At 42.1% G+C, this 24,585-nt stretch overlaps 1 protein-coding gene across 1 annotated transcript; it reads left to right on the top strand.

The window, feature by feature from the left end:
* The first annotated feature begins 14,355 nt into the window (after positions 1-14,355).
* Positions 14,356-19,018, top strand: irx2a (iroquois homeobox 2a). The gene is made up of 3 exons (XM_024409874.2): positions 14,356-15,022; positions 16,055-16,445; positions 16,701-19,018. Exons 1-3 carry the CDS (start codon positions 14,783-14,785, stop codon positions 17,405-17,407), a joined length of 1,338 nt encoding a protein of 445 aa, XP_024265642.1. The 5' UTR covers positions 14,356-14,782; the 3' UTR covers positions 17,408-19,018.
* The last annotated feature ends 5,567 nt before the right edge of the window (positions 19,019-24,585 follow it).

The following is a 24,585-nucleotide window of genomic DNA, read 5'->3' as shown; positions in this document are numbered from 1 at the left end:
AGACACTCACCAGCTCTATGAAGACACTCTGTCTGTTCCAATGAAAGACACTCACCAGCTCTATGAAGACACTCTGTCTGTTCCAATGAAAGACACTCACCAGCTCTATGAAGACACTCTGTCCGTTCCAATGAAAGACACTCACCAGCTCTATGAAGACACTCTGTCCGTTCCAATGAAAGACACTCACCAGCTCTATGAAGACACTCTGTCCGTTCCAATGAAAGACATTCACCAGCTCTATGAAGACACTCTGTCCATTCCAATGAAAGACATTCACCAGCTCTATGAAGACACTCTGTCCGTTCCAATGAAAGACATTCACCAGCTCTATGAAGACACTCTGTCCATTCCAATGAAAGACATTCCAGCTCTATGAAGACACTCTGTCCATTCCAATGAAAGACATTCACCAGCTCTATGAAGACACTCTGTCTGTTCCAATGAAAGACATTCACCAGCTCTATGAAGACACTCTGTCCGTTCCAATGAAAGACACTCACCAGCTCTATGAAGACACTCTGTCTGTTCCAATGAAAGACACTCACCAGCTCTATGAAGACACTCTGTCTGTTCCAATGAAAGACACTCACCAGCTCTATGAAGACACTCTGTCCGTTCCAATGAAAGACACTCACCAGCTCTATGAAGACACTCTATCTGTTCCAATGAAAGACACTCACCAGCTCTATGAAGACACTCTGTCCGTTCCAGCTCTATGAAGACACTCTGTCCGTTCCAATGAAAGACACTCACCAGCTCTATGAAGACATTCTGTCCGTTCCAGCTCTATGAAGACACTCTGTCCGTTCCAATGAAAGACACTCACCAGCTCTATGAAGACATTCTGTCCATTCCAGCTCTATGAAGACACTCTGTCTGTTCCAATGAAAGACACTCACCAGCTCTATGAAGACACTCTGTCTGTTCCAATGAAAGACACTCACCAGCTCTATGAAGACACTCTGTCCGTTCCAGCTCTATGAAGACACTCTGTCCATTCCAATGAAAGACACTCACCAGCTCTATGAAGACACTCTGTCCATTCCAATGAAAGACACTCACCAGCTCTATGAAGACACTCTGTCCATTCCAATGAAAGACACTCACCAGCTCTATGAAGACACTCTGTCCGTTCCAATGAAAGACACTCACCAGCTCTATGAAGACACTCTCTGTTCCAATGAAAGACACTCACCAGCTCTATGAAGACACTCTGTCTGTTCCAGCTCTATGAAGACACTCTGTCCGTTCCAATGAAAGACACTCACCAGCTCTATGAAGACACTCTAGTTCCAATGAAAGACACTCACCAGCTCTATGAAGACACTCTGTCCGTTCCAATGAAAGACATTCACCAGCTCTATGAAGACACTCTGTCCGTTCCAATGAAAGACACTCACCAGCTCTATGAAGACACTCTGTCCGTTCCAATGAAAGACACTCACCAGCTCTATGAAGATACTCTGTCCGTTCCAATGAAAGACACTCACCAGCTCTATGAAGACACTCTGTCCGTTCCAATGAAAGACACTCACCAGCTCTATGAAGACACTCTGTCCGTTCCAATGAAAGACACTCACCAGCTCTATGAAGACACTCTGTCCGTTCCAATGAAAGACATTCACCAGCTCTATGAAGACACTCTGAATGAGGAAATGACATGTCTAATTTGAAGATATTTAAAAGAAAATATCTTGGCACGTTGAATTCACTGCAGAGCTCTAGAAAGGATTTCAGTGTAGTTGTGTTCTGAAACAGGATCCCTAGAGAATGCCAAAGATGAAAGTTGGCATCACTCAGGGCTTTTGGCAAGTCTGGGTTGCATACTATAGGCTAGTTGCATCACTCAGGGCTTTTGGCAAGGCTAGTTTGAGCATATCTGGGTGGAAATACCAGGGTATTTCCTACATGCTAGTAGGGTGCTGTAAATCTCAAAGCTTTTTGCTAGGTTGCCCACTTTACTAAACTTCACTAAAGTTATTCATGAATAGAATTGAGCGTAGGGACAATGACCCACAGGATTGGGCCTCTATCTGAATCCATGTTGTGTCTTGTCTGTTTGTGATCCATGTTAGCATGTTGTGGATTTGGGCAAACCAGTAGTACAATTTAAGGCAGGGAAGGGAAAGACCACCCTTAGATTCAGGCTTCGATAGAGTGGAGAACATGATCCTAGGTTTTTTTGCCCAATATACAGTTGAAGCCGGAAGTTTACATACACTTAGGTTGGAGTCATTAAAACTAGTTTTTCATCCACACAACACATTTCTTGTTAACAAACTATAGTTTTGGCAAGTTGTTTAGGACATCTACTTTGTGCATGACACAAGTAATTTTTCCAACAATTGTTTACAGACAGATTATTTCACTTATAATTCACTGTTTCACAATTTCAGTGGGTCAGAAGTTCACATACACTAAGTTGACTGTGCCTTTAAAAAGCTTGGAAAATTCCAGAAAATTACGTCTTGGCTTTAGAAGCTTCTGATAGGCTAATTGACATTGTTTGAGTCAATTGGAGGTGTACATGTGGATATATTTCAAGGCCCACCTTCAAACTCAGTGCGTCTTTGCTTGACATCATGGGAAAATCAAAAGAAATCAGCCAAGACCTCAGAAAATAAATTGGAGACCTCCACAAATCTGGTTCATCCTTGGGAGCAATTTTCAAACGCCTGAAGGTACCACGTTCATCTATACAAACAATAGTATGTAAGTATAAACACCATGGGACCACGGAGCCGTCATACCTCTCAGGAAGGAGATGCGTTCTGTCTCCTAGAGATGAACGTACCCTGGTGCGAAAAGTGCAAATCAATCCCAAAACAGGATTGATTTTACAAGGACCTTGTGAAGATGCTGGAGGAAACAGGTACAAAAGTATCTATATCCACAGTAAAACTAGTCCTATGTCGACATAACCTGAAAGGCCGCTCAGCAAGGAAGAAGCCACTGCTCCAAAACCGCCATAAAAAAGCCAGACTACGGTTTGCAACTGCACATGGGGACAAAGATCTTACTTTTTGGAGAAATGTCCTCTGGTCTGATAAAAATAGAACTGTTTGGCCATAATGACCATCGTTATGTTTGGAGGAAAAAGGAGGAGGCTTGCAAGCTGAAGAACATCATCCCAACCGTGAAGCACGGGGGTGGCAGCATCATGTTGTGGGGGTGCTTTACTGCAGGAGGGACTGGTGCACTTCACAAAATAGATGGCTTCATGAGGAGGAAAATTACGTGGATATTTTGAACCAACATCTCAAGACATCAGTCAGGAGTTAAAGCTTGGTCGCAAATAGGTCTTCTAAATGGACAATGACCATCAGCATACTTCCAAAGTTGTGGCAAAATGGCTTAAGGACAACAAAGTCAAGGTATTGGAGTGGCCATCACAAAGCACTAACCTCAATCCTATAGAAAATCTGTGGGCAGAACTGAAAAAGCATGTGAGAGCAAGGAGGCCTACAAACCTGACTCTGTTATACCAGCTCTGTCAGGAGGAATGGGCCAAAATTCACCCAACTTATTGTGGGAAGCTTGTGGAAGGCTACCTGAAACGTTTGACCCAAGTTAAACAATTTAAAGGCAATGCTACCAAATACTAATTGAGAGTATGTAAACTTCTGACCCACTGGGAATGTGATGAAATAAATAAAAGCTGAAATAAATCATTCTCTCTACTATTATTGTGACATTTCACATTCTTAAAATAAAGTGGTGATCCTAACTGACCTAAGACAGGGAATTTTTAGTAGGATTAAATGTCAGGAATTGTGAAAAACGGATTTGAATTGTATTTGGCTAAGGTGTATGTAAACGTCAGTCTTCAACTGTATCAGTCCTCACCTCTCCAACTGATAGCTGATGTGACCGTGCTGGTGAGTTTCCCCTTACTATGTAAGGCGCTTTGAGTATCTCAGCTGGTGGAGAAGTGCTATATAAATCCAACCAATTATTGTTCATTATTATCATTTGTATGTGTCTCTCTATTATAAGTGGGAAGACTTGGGAACAGATTTCCTCAATTAAAATCAATTGGAGCTGAATTCCAGGTGTTTTTACGGTCTTTTATGTCCAACAATGACAATTCAACCCCCAAAATGTTTTTTTTTCAAATCCATTTATGCTCAAAAAACTTGGGGGGGGGGCAAATAAATCCACCCGGGCCCGCTGGCTACCAGTTGGGGAACCCTGCTTAATTTATGTCATTTAAGCCCTCCAACACAACATCGGAACTCTTGAACCCTGAGATGCAAACTAAGCTTCTCAGTAGCCACTTTAAATGGCTACTGAGTCACCTTTCTTCTGCTTAAATTTGGTTTATTTGCAGTCCCAGACATACAACCCCATAACACAACAACACAGTCCCAGACATACTACCCCATAACACAACAACACAGTCCCAGACATACTACCCCATAACACAACAACACAGTCCCAGACATACTACCACCCCATAACACAACAACACAGTCCCAGACATACTACCCCAGTCCCAGACATACTACCACCCCATAACACAACAACACAGTCCCAGACATACCCCATAACACAACAACACAGTCCCAGACATACTACCCCATAACACAACAACACAGTCCCAGACATACTACCACCCCATAACACAACAACACAGTCCCAGACATACTACCCCTTAACACAACAACACAGTCCCAGACATACTACCCCATAACACAACAACACAATCCCAGACATACTACCCCATAACACAACAACACAGTGGGTGTGACACCCATACAGACATCATATGTCAGCATTCTCATAATGTTCAGTTGTCCAAACTGTACAATAGCTTCCTCATTGACAGCCCCACCAAGGTCAGTGTGGATTAGCCGACAGTAACCCTATCAGGGCCAGGTCAAAGCCGACAGAGCCCGGTGACAGTAGCTGTCAGCAGGCTCTTTCTAGGGAACCCTATCTGCTTCAGCATGGTTATAGAGACACCTGAAAGGGGAAGACATTTCAAATTGTTTCTCCTTTTATTTCCCTTTGATTTCAGGTGACTCATTTGGTTGATCAATCAAACCGTCTGGATGACTGTGTGTTTGAAACCCATGCTGCACAAAATGCTACACATATTTTCAGTAATTTGTGAGGTTTTCTACCTCACATATCTCTCGTTGTGCCGGCATTGCTGACCCCCAGATTATTGGGCTGTGGCTTACTTCAACATGACATAGCTCAACTGTGTTCCCATAGGATCGACCCAATCAGAGCACAAAACATTTCCCATATTTGTCCTGAATGGTTTTAGATTTTTTTACTATTTTTCTTCAAACAAATTCTTAAGCCCCTTTGTTACAGGAAAGCAATTGTTGTAATTGTTTAAAACAAAATAGCTCTGATCACAATGTAGCATAATTTGGATAATTGTTTCATCTATTAGGAATAGTCTTCTGAGAATCTGAATATTACATCAGTATATTGTTCTGTTTTAATATTACATCAGTATATTGTTCTATGTTATATAAAATACTTCACGTCTCATCAGTTTGTTGCTCTTCCCATAAAATGGTTTGCTAAACATGCATATCTTTAGTAACATGTTAAACAAATTGACTGTGAGCCTGCTTGGTGGCAGGGTTGGCAGTGGAACCCGGAGGTTCTAAGCATTCCGAGCAGGGCTGTGCCATGTTCCACTTCACATTGGAGACCTTACCGTAAGGTACCCATTTACAAAGTGATGGTGCTTTGGGTTTTAAACTTGGGGCGAGGGAATGATTTGAAAGCCCTGTTTTGCCAAACACATGGACGGCTGCTGATTAGGACTATGGAAGAGAGCAGCATACCAGTCTGTCGCCACCCCCTCCCCCTCTACACCCCCCAGGCCCCATTGTACAACACCAAAGACATTTTCTCCACATCCGGAGAAGAAGAATACCCATAAACTCTTAGTAGGGTCACGTCCAGACACACACATCACATTATAATGAACAGCACTCACAAGTCAAGCTTTTACCATGTTTTTGTTTTCCAATAAAATGAGAATTGTTTTGTGATATTCTCTCTGAAGCTGCATTGCTGTGGATAACACAGTTACAGAAATGGAATGGCTGCAAGTCATTCTGAGGCCTGGAGACTCTAAACTGTGAAATGGAGCATTCTGTATTCATCCTCTATATGGGTTACCAGCTAGCTGCTAGCACAATGTTATTTTATTATCAGTGTATTGGGTTACCAGCTAACTGCTAGCACAAGGTTATTTTATTTTCAGTGTATATTGTTTACCATCTAGCTGCTAGCACAATGTTGTTGTATTATCAGTGTATATGAGTTACCAGCTAGCTGCTAGCACAATGTTGTTGTATTATCAGTGTATATGAGTTACCAGCTAGCTGCTAGCACAATGTTGTTGTATTAGCAGTGTATATGAGTTACCAGCTAGCTGCTAGCACAATGTTGTTGTATTATCAGTGTATATGAGTTACCAGCTAGCTGCTAGCACAATGGTGTTGTATTATCAGTGTATATGGTTTACCTGCTAACTGCTGGCATAATGTTGTGGTAATATCATTGTATATGGGTTACATGCTAACTGCTAGCATAATGTTGTGGTAATATCAGTGGTACATGGGTTACCAGCTAACTGCTAGCACAATGTTGTGGTATTATCAGTATGGCTATACAAAATTCAAAAGGCACTCGCACATCTGAGCAATCTAATTTGCAGATGCATGGCAACAATTGAACAAGATGAAGGAAAAAGGAAACCGCACACTGCTCTTGATAGTATCATATTATCAGTATGGCTAACATGGGATAGCAATGTTATATCTCTGTTGCTACAGTTATGGCCAGTTATGGCATTTTCTTTGGAGTTTGTGTAGCGTAGTGGTATTATAGGTTAGCAGCTAGCATAAGACGGTTGTTTCCAGCAACCAGGTCAATAAGAGCATTGTCTCTATGAGCACCACTACAGAACACTACAGGCTGGTGTCGTGATGTTGTTACCATGAATGAACACCTATGTGAGAATGCTATTCATTGACTACAGCTCAAGGTTCAACACCATAGTGCCCTATAAAGCTCATCAATAAGCTAAGGACCCTCAGACTAAACACCTCCCTCTGCAACTGGATCCTAGACTTCCTGACTGGCTGCCCCCAGGTGGTAAGGGTAGGTAAAAACACATCCACCATGCTGTTCCTCAACGAAGGGGCTCCTCAGGGGTGCGTTCTCAGTCCCCTCCTGTACTCATTGTTCACTCATGACTGCACCGCCAGGCACATTTCCAACACCATCATTAAGTTTGCCGATGACACAACAGTGGTAGGCCTGATCTCTGACGACGACGAGACAGCCTATAGGGAGGAGGTAAGAGACCTGGCCATGTGGTGCCAGGATAACAACCTCTCCCTCAACGTGATCAAGACAAAGGAGATGATTGTGGACTACAGGAAAAAGAGGACCGAGCACGCCCCCATTCTCATTGACGGAGCTGTAGTGGAGCACGTTGAGAGCTCCAAGTTCCTTGGTGTCCACATCACCAACAAACTAACATGGTCGAAGCAAACCAAGTCAGTGGTGAAGAGGGCACGTCAAAACCTATTCCCCCTTAGGCAACTGCTCGGCCTCCAACCGCAAGGCACTACAGAGGGTACTGCGTACGGCCCATTCCAGCAACCCCAGTCATAGGCTGTTCTCTCTGCTACTGCACGTGAAGCCCCCTCCCCCCGGTTACCTTGACTAACCGGTGTCCCCGCACACTGACTCTGTACCGGTACCCCCTGTATATAGTCTCGCTATTGCTATTTTACTGTTGCTCTTTAATTACTTGTTACTTGTATGTACAGTTGGGAAAACAAGTATTTGATACACTGCCGATTTTGCAGGTTTTCCTACTTACAAAACATGTAGAGGTCTGTAATTTTTATCATAGGTACACTTCAACTGTGAGAGACGGAATCTAAAAACAAAAATACAGAAAATCACAGTGTATGATTTTTAAGTAATTAATTTGCATTTTATTGCATGACATAAGTATTTGATCACCTACCAACCAGTAAGAATTCCAATTCTTACAGACCTGTTAGTTTTTCTTTAAGAAGCCCTCCTGTTCTCCATTCATTACCTGTATTAACTGCACCTGTTTGAACTCGTTACCTGTATAAAAGACACCTGTCCACACACTCAATCAAACAGACTACAACCTCTCCACAATGGCCAAGACCAGAGAGCTGTGTAAGGACATCAGGGATACAATTGTAGACCTGCACAAGGCTGGGATGGGCTACAGGGCAATAGGCAAGCAGCTTGGTGAGAAGGGAACAACTGTTGGCGCAATTATTAGAAAATCGAAGAAGTTCAAGATGACGGTAAATCACCCTCGGTCTGGGGGTCCATGCAAGATCTCACCTCGTGGGGCATCAATGATCATGAGGAAGGTGAGGGATCAGCCCAAAACTACACAGCAGGACCTGGTCAATGACCTGAAGAGAGCTGGGACCACAGTCTCAAAGAAAACCATTAGAAACACACTACGCCGTCATGGATTAAAATCCTGCAGCGCACGCAAGGTCCCCCTGCTCAAGCCAGCTCATGTCCAGGCCCATCTGAAGTTTGCCAATGACCATCTGGATGATCCAGAGGAGGAATGGGAGAAAGTCATGTGGTCTGTTGAGACAAAAATAGAGCTTTTTGATCTAAACTCCACTCGCCGTGTTTGGAGGAAGAAGAAGGATGAGTACAACCCCAAGAACACCATCCCAACCGTGAAGCATGGAGGTGGAAACATCATTCTTTGGGGATGCTTTTATGCAAAGGGGACAGGACGACTGCACCGTATTGAGGGGAGGATGGATGGGGCCATGTATCGCGAGATCTTGGCCAACAACCTCCTTCCCTCAGCAAGAGCATTGAAGATGGGTCGTGGCTGGGTCTTCCAGCATGACAACGACCCGAAACACACAGCCAGGGCAACTAAGGAGTGGCTCCGTAAGAAGCATCTCAAGGTCCTGGAGTGACCTAGCCAGTCTCCAGGCCTGAACCCAATAGAAAATCTTTGGAGGGAGCTGATGATCTGGAATGATCTGGAGAATGTCTGTATGGAGGAGTGGGCCAAAATCCCTGTTGCAGTGTGTGCAAACCTGGTCAAGAACTACAGGAAACGTATGATCTCTGTAATTGCAAACAAAGGTTTCTGTACCAAATATTAAGTTCTGCTTTTCTGATGTATCAAATACTTATGTCATGCAATAAAATGCAAATTAATTACTTAAAAATCATACAATGTGATTTTGTGTATTTTTGTTTTAGATTCCGTCTCTCACAGTTGAAGTGTACCTATGATAAAAATTACAGACCTCTACATGCTTTGTAAGTAGGAAAACCTGCAAAATCGGCAGTGTATCAAATACTTGTTCTCCCCACTGTATTTCTTATTCTTATTCATACATTTTTTTAAACTTACAGAAATTGGCTTAATTATGTATTTACTAGCTAATGAAATATTCACACAGAAATAAATAAACACACACGGTATAGTATTGAACATTAACATAAAGCAATGAACCTGATATGATGCTTGGTACACAATGAAAAGTCCCTAGTGGACTAACCTGATATGACGCTTGGTACACAATGAAAAGTCCCTAGTGGACTAACCTGATATGACGCTTGGTACACAATGGAAAGTCCCTAGTGGACTAACCTGATATGACGCTTGGTACACAATGAAAAGTCCCTAGTGGACTAACCTGATATGATGGCTGGTTGCATAAGAAAAGGGGTGGGGAAAGAAAGAGCGGGAGAAGGAGAGACAAAGGAATTCAACTACCGTACATACAGATGAATAATACCCTCATCGTAAATATGGATATTTAGCCCCCCAACAACCACAAATTTGGATTTAGTAATGCAAAGTACATATTTACGCTTGTATGTCTTTGTCGTCTCAATCTGTTGAAATCGCCCGATCAGTCTGTGTCGAATAGTCTGACAGAAAGTCTCAGGTTATGTAAGACTCTGGTTGTCCACCAGAGGTCACCATGTCCTTAGTAGTTAAAGTAGGTTGTTAGAACATACCACAATACAACACAACATACCAAAAAACAACACAACATACCGCAAGACTATACAACACAATATACTACAACACAACACAACATACCACAATACAACACAACACAACATACCACAATACAACACAACACAACATTCCAAAACACAATACAACACAACCCACCACAACACAACAAAAAACAACGTACCACAACACAACACATCATGCCACAACACAACATTCCACAACACAACATGCTACAATACAAAACAGTGCAATGCAACACAACACAACAAACCACAATAAAACAAAATATACCACAACACAACATACCACAATACAACACAACATACGACAACACAACATACCACAATACAAAACAACATACGACAACACAACATACCACAATACAACACAACATACGACAACACAACATACCACAATACAACACAACATACGACAACACAACATACCACAATACAACACAACATACCACAACACAACATACCACAATACAAAACAACATACGACAACACAACATTCCACAATAAAACAGACAACAATATACCGCAATACAGCAAAACACAAAATACCACAACACAACACAAAATACCACAACACAACATACCACAACACAACATACCACAACACAACACACCACAACACAACATACCACAACACAACATACCACAACACAACACACCACAACACACACATACACAACACAACATACCACAACACAACATACCACAACACACACAACACAACATACCACAACAACAACAACACACAACATACCACAACACAACACACACACAACACAACATACCACAACACAACACAACACAACATACCACAACACAACATACACAACACAACATACCACAACACAACACAACACAACATACCACAACACAACATACCACAACACAACATACCACAACACAACATACCACAACACAACATACCACAACACAACATACCACAACACAACACACATACCACAACACAACATACCACAACACAACACACCACAACAAACATACCACAACACAACATACCACAACACAACATACCACAACACAACATACCACAACACAACATACCACAACACAACACCACAACACAACATACCACAATAAAACAGACAACAAAATACCCCAACACAACACAGCATACCACAACACAGCATACCACAACACAACATACCACAACACAACACACCACAACACAACATACCACAACACAACATACCACAACACAACATACCACAATAAAACAGACAGCAACATACCACAATACAACACAACATACCACAACACAACATACCACAATAAAACAGACAGCAACATACCACAATACAACACAACATACCACAACACAACATACCACAATAAAACAGACAGCAACATACCACAAAACAACATACCACAACACAACATACCACAACAAAACAGATAACAACATACCACAACAAACATACCACAATAAAACAGACACAACATACCACAATAAAACAGACAGCAACATACCACAATACAACACAACATACCACAACACAACATACCACAATAAAACAGACAGCAACATACCACAAAACAACATTCCACAACACAACATGCCACAATACAAAACAGCACAATGCAACACAACACAACAAACCACAACATACCACAATAAAACAGAAAACAACATACCACAATAAAACAGACACCAACATACCACAATACAACACAACATACCACAACGCAACATACCACAATAAAACAGACACCAACATACCACAACATAACACAACATACCACAACACAACATAACATACCACAACACAACATACCACAATAAAACAGACACCAACATACCACAACATAACACAACATACCACAACATAACACAACATACCACAACACAACATAACATACCACAACACAACATACCACAATAAAACAGACAACAACATACCACAACATAACACAACATACCACAACACAACATACCACAATAAAACAGACAACAACATACCACAACATAACACAACATACCATAACACAACATACCACAACAAAACAGACCGCAACATACCACAACACAACATACCACAACATAACACAACATACCACAACACAACATACCACAATAAAACAGACAACAACATACCACAACATAACACAACATACCACAATAAAATAGACAACAACATACTACAACACAACACAACATACCACAACACAACATGCCACAACACAACATACCACAATAAAACAGACAACAACATACCACAACATAACACAACATACCACAACACAACACAACACACCACAACACAGCATACCACAACACAACAAAACATATATAACAATATAACACAACAGACCAAAATACATTATAACACAGCACAACATACCGCAACACAAAACAACATACCACAACACATCACAACATGACACACCACAACATTCCACAATACAACATACCACAATACATTACAACACAACGTACCACAACATAACACAACAGAGGATTGTACTGCTGGTATATTATACAACAGAACAGAGGAATATACTGCTGGTATAGTATACAACAGAACAGAGTAGAGCAGGTTTACAGGAGGTCTGGCCTGCCTAGAGACTGACTGTACTGTACAGTTGAGAGAGAGGTATGTTGTGATCTCTCCAGGCTAGATGAGATACTGCCCCCTGCCGTTAGCTCCGTCCTCCTACATCACCACTGCCTACTGCCGCGTCAGCCCCACCAGGGGTCCTGTCCACTCTATACTGGCTTATAGCTGTGTCCTCAAGTAACCACACGGACCTCTGGCATAATACACTGTTTCACTGTTATCTGACTAGAGTAATCACCAGTTAAAAGGAGAATATTGGTTGTTTTTTATATGACATAATAACAGAGTGGGATATACATTTCAAAGTGGAAGATGTCTCCAATTAGCAGTTATTGAGGTAGAAGGATACGTTGTTATAGTATCACATATAATTATAATAATAAAAAGTATTGGATTAATTCATTAATAAGTATTGTAACTATTACAATTTAATTATAATATATAATCAGCATTTAATAATAACAATAATACTTACTTTTAATAATAACAAGAACAATAACAATAATAACAATTATGTATTTAAATTACGCTGGGTGTAAATACTAAAGATACTGTTAATTTATGCACACTGAATAATGTATATATTGATGTATAAAATGAATACAGATTAAAGGAATGTTAATTAGGTGTATGGCACGGAACACTTGACTGAAAACAACACATTTGAACTGACATTGTGGTATATATCTCTGTGTTGGCTAACTGTACAACAATGTATTAGATGGTTCTCAGGTGAACTGACATTGTGGTATATATCTCTGTGTTGGCTAACTGTACAACAATGTATTAGATGGTTCTCAGGTGAACTGACATTGTGGTATATATCTCTGTGTTGGCTAACTGTACAACAATGTATTAGATGGTTCTCAGGTGGACTGACATTGTGGTCAAAAGTACAGTAGGACTGTGATTGAAGACTGCAGGGAGAATTCTGAAAGACATGTTCAGTTTCAGGACAGATTTAGGGCTGGACAGAGGCTTTGCCATTTTTGTCGATTATTGAAAAGTTTCAGTTGGTAAATAATTGCTTAATTTAATCTAAGATATATTGTACCCAAAAAGTACCGTACGCTATGTGAATCATATCACTGTAGTCATCTCATAACTGGTATTTTGTTTTGACAAATAAATGATGATTGATGGTGATGATGATGATGATCCCACTATTTAGCCTCCAAATACCATTCAGCATTTTTTAAACATGAAACTGTCATTGTTAATTGTTAATCTACATATGGCCTTGACATGTATCCACGTCCAACAGACGTCTCCAATAAAACTTGAAATCAGTGAAATAATAGTGTAGTTCGTTGTTGACTTGAGGACCAGGAGAGACCAGCCAGGAAGGAGCAGAGCCTGGAGATCAACCCCAATATGGACTGGTGTCCGACGAGCTGCAGGAGTGGGTTACACCTCCCTCAGGCCGACCGGCACACTGCACACACACACAAACACACACACAGAAAGACAGGCACACACACACAGACACACAGACACACACTCGGTGCTAGAGCTGAACCCCATCTTTCTAATACTCCACTTGACGCAATTATCAGCTGCAAGTTGACAAGGAAGAAAAACCTGGATAATAGTAAATATTACTGTCATAAAAAATTATGTTCAGTCACTGAATATTTTTTTATTTCAGTTGACAAGAAGTTTGCGCAATAAATACTGCCTGGATGTTTGAGCATGGGAACGTTATTGTCATTAATACAAGTGAATTTCCACAATATGCGCAGCTGCAGCAGACTAAAGAACATTGTGCCAGTGAAATTCTTCCCCCTCCACTGTCCTCTCGGTGTTGTTCCAGCCAGGGCTCCATTTCAGAGGGCGGAGATGGAATATTCAGATCAGCTGAGTGACAGCTCGTGTTTTCCACCGTTCTCAGAACTCCACTGGCTCCTTCCTCCAACTCCTCACTTCAGAGTTGAGGCTACTAAAAACATCGGACGCTAGGGGATCGAGACGTCGCCTGCCTCTATATGCAGGGCACTTTACTGATCTTTTGGGGGTCGCTTTTTAATTATTTTTATTTGAATTGTCTGAAGATCTGTTTAGTGAGCTCATTATTCTACAGAAGTGAATTTTCCGTGCTTTCCTCTTTGGAATCAGCAGCAACAGACTCTCAGTGAGGCATGTCTTACCCCCAGGGTTACCTCTACCAGCCGCCGGGCTCCCTGGCTCTCTACTCCTGCCCGGCTTACGGGGCTTCAGCCCTGGCTGCCCCGAGGAGCGACGAGCTGGCCAGGTCGTCCAGTGGATCAGCCTTTAGTCCTTACCCCGGATCAGCTGCTGCCTTCACGGCTTCAGCCAGCGGCTTCTCCAGCCCAATGCCATACTCCACAGACCCTGCCACGGGATTCCCTTCCTACATGGTATATACTCTACTTCCACTTATTCGTTAGACAACTTGTGTCAGTATGCATACAGGAGGGACAGCCTGGTCGAAAATAATTAGCTCTAATTTTTGTCGTTTAGTAGCCAACAGTAGAGTATTTGCTGCAGCGTGCAGAGAGCTACCGTTTCAGAGCGGGTCTAATGGGTTGTACAGTTCAAGGGTAAAATGGATGAGATCCTGCACACCATTATGTATTGAACATTGTTCGTAGAAAGCATTGCATTTATCACAACGATAAATCATCAAGTGGTACATTATATTGTCTGTCGTGTGTGAAAGTGGTAGGCTTTTTATTGTGCTTCTTCTTTCTGCAAATATGATGTGTGTTTTCGTGGGCCCGTTAACACAGTGCATGACTAAATGAGTGGACTTCATTTAGGAAAAAATGCCCCCCATAAAGAATGATATGATGTAAGCCAATGGCCTTCATTGGAATGAGCCTGTAGTCTAATATCAAACCCTTCCAATGGGAAATAAAATATATGAAGTTTGTTCTCCATTTTCACAGTCACAAACTATATATGCAATTTAAATTCTTGGAATGTGTATTAAATGAAATAAGCGAAATTTGAACATGAAAAGAGGAATTACAATGCTAATGACATGGTTCTCTAAGCGTTTATAAAAGGTGCACATACGCTGGGTAGTTAATTGGATTTGTGATGCTGTAAAGCAATGATATGCTAACACGTCTCTCTCTCTGACAACAAAACTAATCTAGCTAAAGAAAAGCAGGAAGTTAGGCGGTGATTACTGGAAATTAGTGCAATTACGATGCATCATTTATCATTTATTTAGCATAATGCAATGCGATGAATCAAACCGATAATGATCAGTGTAATACAAGCAGTATATAGACCCAACTCACATTACACATTAAGTTAACTCTCTATACACACAACCACAATACACAACCTGTTGTGTTTAGTTATGTTTTACAGTTTTCAATATTTATTACCAAAATTATAAATTATAACAAAAAAATTTAAAAAACATTTTTCCTTTCCAGAGCTCTCCTTACGACGCGCAGGGCATGGCTGGGGCGCTCAGCTACCACCCCTACGGTAGCCCGGGATACCCCTACCAGCTCAACGACCCGGCATACCGCAAGAACGCGACCCGAGACGCCACCGCCACGCTGAAGGCCTGGCTACAGGAGCACAGGAAGAACCCCTACCCCACCAAGGGAGAGAAGATCATGTTGGCCATCATTACTAAGATGACCCTGACGCAGGTGTCCACCTGGTTCGCCAACGCCAGGAGGAGGTTGAAGAAGGAGAACAAGATGACGTGGGCTCCCCGGAATAAGAGTGAGGATGAGGACGATGGAGACGGAGAGAGGAATGATGACCGCTTGGAGAAAAATCTTGACAACAGCGAGACGTCCGCGGAGGATGAAGGTAAACCACGAGACCCAACCCATGACCCAGTTAACAGCGCGAGCTGCGCGGTGCTGTTTTTTATTGACAGTTATCCACAGATGATTAACGGCATGATGACAGAGACTAGGTGACACATTTCAGGGCTTTCGACATTATTAGGATTACTATTATTATTATTATTAACAATAATAATAGTAATCCTAATAATGTCGAATGCCATGGTTATTATATGGTAATTACTTCGTCTCAATCTCTTTTTATAATTTTTTTCAGGTATCAGTTTGCAGGTTGATACCCTTACAGACCATTCTTGTTCAGCGGAGTCTGATGGGGATAAGGTGAGCTGTCGAATCGGGGACCTGGTCTGTGAGTCTGGGTCAGATACTAAGGACAAATGTGAGGATGATGATGATGATCACGAACTGGAGAATGATGAACGACACCGAAGCCTGTCACCTAAACCTGTGACATCATCACCACTAACAGGGCTTGAGGCCTCGGTCTTAAACCATCACTACCGGGAAAACAACAACAAATCATGTCTTGACAGCCGAATCTCAGGTCGTCACAATCAAGCCGTCAAACCCAAACTGTGGTCGTTAGCGGAGATCGCTACTTCAGACCCGAAGCAGCAGCAGCATCACCTGGGGCAGACTTGTCCATCCCTCGGTCTTCTAACCTCCACCTCCTCCACCCCCTCCCCGGCCGTCCCTGGCGCTGTGTACTCCGCCTCTTCCATCCTAGGACGACCCATCTACTACACGTCTCCGTTTTACAGTAATTACACAAACTATGGCAACTTCAGCCCGCTGCAGGGTCAAGGGATTCTGCAATATAACTCTGCTAACGACGGACTCACACAGACTGCTGCTGAGGTCAGCACCATGCATAAACACACCACTGACTCTCTGCTTAAAACGAACGCTAACCACATTGAACAGTTCAGACCCTCACATTTATACTCTAAGAAAGGTACGTAACATGCAATTATAGTTTCAAAAGAAGGACTTGTATTTTATGCATTTGAATTCACTTCATTGGCCTTTGACTGAATATGTGATGTTTTGAAACATATACCTATTTGTCCCTAAGCAGAAGGCTTATGAAGGCCTCCGTGTAATCAGTGCTAGTGTAGGCCTGAGTTGGCGGTAGCTGTAATGTCGGCCTGTGTGTCAGACTGTCTCTCAGGGCAATAAGCAGAGATATGTTGTTGTCATAAACAGAGGTTCTATTAACAGAACGTCTTGAGACCTGCTCACACAGTAGGAACGCAGCATTACTTAAAAATATCACTTTAGTTGGATTGGTTATTATGGACTACAAATGATGGGGTTTTATAATTGGTTACACAATAATTAGATACCATCATGTTTTATTTTAACAACAGTTGTGCAATTTTTTATTATAGTATCAGTGACTGGTGGGCCACTTTCTTGTTATTTAAGACCTTTACCTCTGCAACTTCAGCTCTTACTTAATACAACCTGGGAAGGACTTTAGGACAAACTCTGTGGGCTAAAGGTGAGGTTCTAAAGGTCATGTTGTGGTTCTGATTCAGGTCTATAGGTAGGTGTCACAATTGCTTTGACTAAAGCCCCGAGCCATCACCCCTGCACCCTGGTCTTAACACTAACCTAACTAACCTTTCTCTAAAGGGGAGAGCTGCATCTTGCTCCTCAGACAAGACGCCTGGCCTGCAGCACTACAGCTGTTCTCCTCAGAGACAGGCCCGAAGGATTAATTAAACCTGATTCAGGGTTGGGGGATGAATTAACCCTGACTTATTCTATCATTTCACTTTCGTTTTCATGAGATGTGCGTTGACTGGCTCAGTAAATGTCCCGCTTCATGTGATGATTTTGGAAGATGTTATTTCTCAGGATGCATCTGCTTCATTGCCACGGTACATTATACTTTATGTGAAGAGAATATTAGGTATATTATACTTTATATGAAGACAATATTAGGTACATTATACTTTATATGAAGATAATATTAGGTATATTATACTTTATGTGAAGAAAATATTAGGTACATTATACTGTATATGAAGATAATATTAGGTATACTATACTTTATGTGAAGAGAATATTAAGTATACTATACTTTACGTGAAGATAATATTAGGTATATTATACTTTATGTGAAGATAATGTTAGGTATATTATACTTTATGTAAAGTCGATGTTAGGTATATTATACTTTATGTGAAGACAATATTAGGTATATTATACTTTATGTGAAGATAATATAAGGCCTGCTGTATCTTATTTGTAAAGGATGTATGAGGTCTGGAGATGGGGCTGAGGAACCTGAGGAATCTAATACATTTGATATTTATTTTTTTAATGATGGACAATGCTGCCTATAATTTATGCAAGTTGTATTGCAATGGACACTGAACATTGTTTTGTAAATACATTATTCCCGTTTTTATTTGAAACGTATTTGAAAGTTACAGAATCTTGTTAACAAGAGTACTTTTACTAATTTATATCTTATTGTAAATTAAACGCGCTAGTGTGTTATACTGGCGAGTTAGTGCTATTTATTATTCAAAGGAAAACCAAATTAAAATGTTTTCCTCTGTATTTCAATCTGCTTTCATTTTTTCATTCATCTCCTTTATATTGTCGCATGAAAATGTATTTCTCTTTGGTTAGGCTACTGCTTTTAGAAATCGAATTATTAATCAAGTGTAAACGATAAGAATTTTGGGAATGGCATAGCCTGTATTAATTGATATGTTTGTTTGAGACAGCACAGTCGAGAGAAGCTTACCACCTATCCGTTTTCTAAAGGGCCTTTTCACGCCATTCTTATAGGCGTTTAGCTCCATCCGGGGACTACTCGTGACCTTGGTTGGGATAAATGATATGCTTATTATAAATGATATACTTATCATTATATAAATGATATACTTATATCCGTGGCTGTCAGGGGTTTATTTTTCAGTGTGATTAATCCGGCGCTAGGAGCAGTATGATGAGTTCCCAGCGGGGTGATCCCCCTGGCCCAGCCTCAGTCAGTCGGCCGGTCAGTCGGCCTTCTTTACGGGCCGATATTAAACCATCCATAAAGCGGTGTCTAAACAGCCAGCCGCCAGCTCCAATGGCCTGTCTCATAAACTAATCCGACCGGCTATACCTCGCTGATCTTCCTTTCATATGATTATTTGTTTTTATTTGGCGAAGGGAATTATTATTATTAATATTATTATTATTATTAGCCTACTAATGGTTTATTTAGGCTATTTGCTTAACTTCCAGAATACGAATTGCAACCTGTTTGCCTCATCTGAACAGGAGGCAAATTATAAAATATTTTCGAAGATAGAATATAGGTTCTGTTGTTGTAACAATTGGAACACTTTCATAAACACTTAAATGTGAGCGACAATGACATATGTGTGATACAAATGAACATTAAAAAAGCAATTAATTGGTAGGCCTATTGTTTCATCGCGTCCTTCAGGCTAACGAAATCTGTTTTTCAAAGCGCAGCACCAACATTTAAATATCTGTAACAATGTGTGTTTGGACAGCTTTTTTCTCTCAGAGCTTTACGGTATTTCCTACGTTTCTGTCTGGGTTATTCATTCACCAGTCCTCTGAGAGGTGGTGAGAGAGCTGTACGTTCTTCATGACTTCTAAGGTGAATGTTATTGAGCCTCTTGGGACGCCACTTCACCTATAAAGTTTTCCTTTCCGCCTCAACTTCCTAATATCTGTCCCGGTGTGTGTAGACCTATTGGGGAGTCAGGCAGCCCCTTTCACCCCCCCCCCCTAGATCTCACAACCTCTCTCTCTACCAGACCATTCTCTCTCTCTCTCTCTCTCTCTCTCTCTCTCTCTCTCTCTCTCTCTCTCTCTCTCTCTCTCTCTGTCTCTCTCTGTCTCTCTGTCTCTCTCTCTCTCTCTCTAGTCGCTTTACTTTCATTAGGGCTGATTTATTGAAATGCAGACTTAATGTGAGGTGGGCTCCCCGGGGATCTCACTGTTGTCAAATAGACCCAGAGGCGCTTTCCTTTCCACGCAGAGAGGCTCTGAGCTGCCTTCCACCGAGGCCTGCTCTGCTCCTATCCACGGCCTCTCTCTACCTCTCTCTCACAGCCTCTCTCTTTCTGCTCCCTTCAAATGTCTCCATTTGTTCTCAATAAAATACATTTAGTTTCTGCTGAAGTGCAGCAGCGCCTTTGAACATGAACAGAATTCCACCACCTCTGTGTGTGTTAGCGGAATGAGGTGAAAGAGGCTCCGCACAACAAACACAGCCCGCCTGGATAATACAATTAACGGTGAATTTATGTCATGATTAATTATCAACTCAATATTAATAATTATGTAGTCCTAGAGCTTTGTTCCCTTAGAGTTTAATAACTTGACACCGGCCTGCTGGCCTCTGTATTTACAAAAAGCCTACAGCCTATCTATTCTAGAAAAACTGTAGTCTGCTTAACTGTATGATACATTACTCTATATCACAATAACATACCGTTTCTCCTCTGAGTGGGCTATACATATGAATGTGTCATAAGAGCTGGTTTGGGTGACCGATGGGATGAACGTATATCTCAGAACATCTCCATAGCATTAATCAAATAAGCAGTTCATTTGTAGATAATTCATTATCTATATGCCTACGTTATCCTATACAACACGTCATTTCCCACAACATTTTAATCTCTGATACACAGCTGCTCTTCTTTACAACAGCGTCAACTTTAGCCTATGTGCAGAAAGCGTTATTATAGCCATTTATAATGAATACATATTTACAGCACTTACTCAAATTAAGATGACAGCCGATGTGTTGAATCTTTTAACATTATTACCAGTTAGGTGGGTTATGTTTACAATAAAGATACTTCTAAACGTCTGATTTAATATGTTGTCTATAAAGATTCGTTATATGAGTGGCCATATTGTTCGTAGTTCTCGCTTTCCTCAAGTGTTAAACTGGTAAACGCTGTTTTCAATGCCTCAACCAAATCTTTATGGATTACCATTGGTTATGAATATGTCACTTACGTGATGCAGCCAATATGATATTGCCATTATTGGACTAAGAAATATACTTAGGTAGACTAATCTTCATAGTGTCTGTGTCTATTACCACGTCAAAGCTGTTAATAAGTGATAAACACAAAATATATGTTTCCTTCATGACGTAACTGCTCTGGTCCTTTTCTAAATGTAACAGATCATTCTCACTGGTCTAATTGACCATTAAGGTCGCGTCGTAAATACCGTTCAGTTGGAAAAGGAAAGAGAATTATGAACAAATCCAATACAGATGTGTAGAATACAACACATCAAAGTGGTGTCGACCTTTCAGAGTCAGACCAAGGCCTGTCCACTCATAAAGGTGTCGGAAGAGATGTCCTCTGCTCGCTATGATCAAGGACCGGGAACGGGAAAGAATGTCAAACTCTGATGTTTGTCCGTTCCAGGATCTAAATAACGTCATTAGGGGCTCGCGCTAGGCTTCCACTATTTAATTGACAGGTTTGGTTTATGACAGGAGAGAGTTAGAGTAACACGGTGAGAGACACTGTTAATCTGACATGTATTAAAACCTCTGTCTACAGCACTAGGCTACCAGGCCTACACTATGTAGGGAAACTAAACAGATGGGAATGGCTCGAATGGTGTACTGTGAATTTAGGTGGAGCTATGTGGTCTATTTAAGTGTTGTAGCTAGGTGGAACTAGGTGGTGTAGCTAGGAGGTTAGCTAGGTGCAGCTAGATGGAACAAGGTGGTGTAGCTAGGTGGAGTAGATAGGTTAAACTAGGTGAAGCTTGGTGGCAGAGCTAGGTGGAGCAAGGTGGAACAAGGTGGAAAAGTGGAGCAAGGTGGAAATAGCTGGAGCAAGGTGGAGCTAGGTGGAGCAAGGTGGAGCTAGGTGGAGCTAGGTGGAGCAAGGTGGAGCAAGGTGGAAATAGCTGGAGCAAGGTGGAGCTAGGTGGAGCAAGGTGGAGCTAGGTGGAGCTAGGTGGAGCAAGGTGGAGCAAGGTGGAAATAGCTGGAGCAAGGTGGAGTTAGGTGGAGCTAGGTGGAGCAAAGTGGAGCAAGCTGGAAATAGCTGGAGCAAGGTGGAGCTAGTCGGAGCAAGGAGGAGAAAAGTGGAGCTAGGTGGAGCTAGGTGGAGCAAGGTTGAGCAAGGAGGAGCAAAGTGGAGCAAGGTGGAGCAAGGTGGAGCTAGGTGGAGCAAAGTGGAGCTAGGTGGAGCAAGGTGGAGCTAGGTGGAGCAAAGTGGAGCTAGGTGGAGCTAGGAGGAGAAAAGTGGAGCTAGGTGGAGCTAGGTGGAGCAAGGTTGAGCAAGGAGGAGCAAAGTGGAGCAAGGTGGAGTAAGGTGGAGCTAGGTGGAGCAAAGTGGAGCTAGGTGGAGCTAGGTGGAGATAGGTGGAGCAAGGTTGAGCAAGGTGGAGCTAGGTGGAGCAAGGAGGAGCAAGGTGGAGCAAAGTGAAGCTAGGTGGAGGTGGAGCTAGGTGGAGCTAGGTGGAGGTGGAGCAAGGAGGAGCAAGGTGGTGGAGCTAGGTGGTGAAGCTAGGTGGTGGAGCTAGGTGGAGGTGGAGCAAGGAGGAGCAAGGTGGTGGAGCTAGGTGTTGAAGCTAGGTGGTGGAGCTTGGTGGATCTAGGTGGTGGAGCTACATGTAGTTAGGTGGAGGTGGAGCAAGGAGGAGCAAGGTGGTGGAGCTAGGTGGTGGAGCTAGGTGGTGGAGCTAGGTGGTGGAGCTAGGTGGATCTAGGTGGTGGAGCTAGGTGGAGCTAGGTTTTGGAGCTAGGTGGAGCTAGGTGGTGGAGCTAGGTGGTGGAGCTAGGTGGATCTAGGTGGTGGAGCTAGGTGGAGCTAGGTGATGGAGCTAGGTGGATCTAGGTGGTGGAGCTAGGTGGTGGAGCTAGGTGGATCTATGTGGTGTAGTTCGTTGAAGTTAGGTTTTGGAGCTAGGTGGAGCTAGGTTTTGGAGCCAAGTGGATCTAGGTGGTGGAGCTAGGTGGTGTAGCTAGGTGGTGTAGCTAGTTGGAGCTAGGTTGTGTAGTTAGGTGTAACTAGGTGGTGTAACTAGGTGTAGACTAGGTGTAGATATATATATATATATATATATATATATATATATATATATATATATATATATATATATATATATATATCCCTTTACTGGAACTAAGAGGCCTTGCCTGAACCAGCATTATTCCTCCTCCTTTGGGGCAGATATCGTTTCCTGGCATCCACCAAACCCAGATTTGTATGTCGGACTGCCAGATGGTGAAGCGTGATTCATCACTCCAGAGAAAACGTTTCCACTGCTCCAGAGAGCAATGGTGGCGAGCTTTACACCACACCAGTCAATGCATTGGAATTGCGCATTGTCATCTTAGGCTTGTGTACAGCTGCTCTGCCATTATTAGCCCAGAACGTTTTTGGTGTTATTACATACAGCCAGAAATAACTTTGGGATATCAGAGTGGAGGTAACTCACCAGCATTACGACCAGGAATACGACTTTCCCAAATTGGATCCTTTGTTCGTATCCCCCAAATCAATTTAACTTATCCCAGAGTTTTCTTCCAGATGCCGTCGGTAGAGAAGAGGTATTTGAAGTGGACTTCGAGTCCGACTCAGGAAGCGTGCACACCATCCACCACTTCTGAGTATATTACTCGCTAATGTTCAGTCCCTGGACAGTAAAGTAGATGAGCTCAGGGGGCGAGGATCTCCTTCCAGAGAGACGTCAGGGGCTGCAACATACTCTGTTTTACAGAATCATGGCTCTCCATACATGTCCCCATCCATACATTCACCTGGGTTCTCAGTACATCGCGCAGACAGAAATAAAGAACTCTCTGTGATGAAGAAAGACGGAAGTGTATGTTTCATGATTAACAACTCATAACGTAAAGAAACTCAAGTCCTTTTGTTCACCTGTCCTCTAATATCTCACAATCAAATGTTGACCGTATTACCTCCCAAGAAAATTCTCTTCAGTTATAGTCACAGCTGTGTATATTCCGCCTCAAGCCGATACCACGTCTTCCCTCAGGGAACTACACAGGAGTTTATGCAAACTGGAACCACATATCCTGAGGCCACATTTATTGTAGCTGGGGACTTTAACAAAGCACATCTGAGGAAAACGCTTCCGAAGTTTTATCA

Source organism: Oncorhynchus tshawytscha, unplaced genomic scaffold, assembly GCF_018296145.1.
Source record: "Oncorhynchus tshawytscha isolate Ot180627B unplaced genomic scaffold, Otsh_v2.0 Un_contig_7497_pilon_pilon, whole genome shotgun sequence".
Classification (NCBI taxonomy): domain Eukaryota; kingdom Metazoa; phylum Chordata; class Actinopteri; order Salmoniformes; family Salmonidae; genus Oncorhynchus; species Oncorhynchus tshawytscha.
This window is presented reverse-complemented; position numbering and strand designations above follow the sequence as displayed.

What these genes read in the sequence shown, in the direction of transcription:
- irx2a (XM_024409874.2), top strand. Translation starts at nt 14,783, where the DNA reads ATGTCTTACCCCCAGGGTTACCTCTACCAGCCGCCGGGCTCCCTGGCT. An exon ending in CGGGATTCCCTTCCTACATG is followed by an intron (nt 15,023 to 16,054) that starts GTATATACTCTA and finishes TTTCCTTTCCAG; the next exon opens with AGCTCTCCTTACGACGCGCA. An exon ending in GACGTCCGCGGAGGATGAAG is followed by an intron (nt 16,446 to 16,700) that starts GTAAACCACGAG and finishes AATTTTTTTCAG; the next exon opens with GTATCAGTTTGCAGGTTGAT.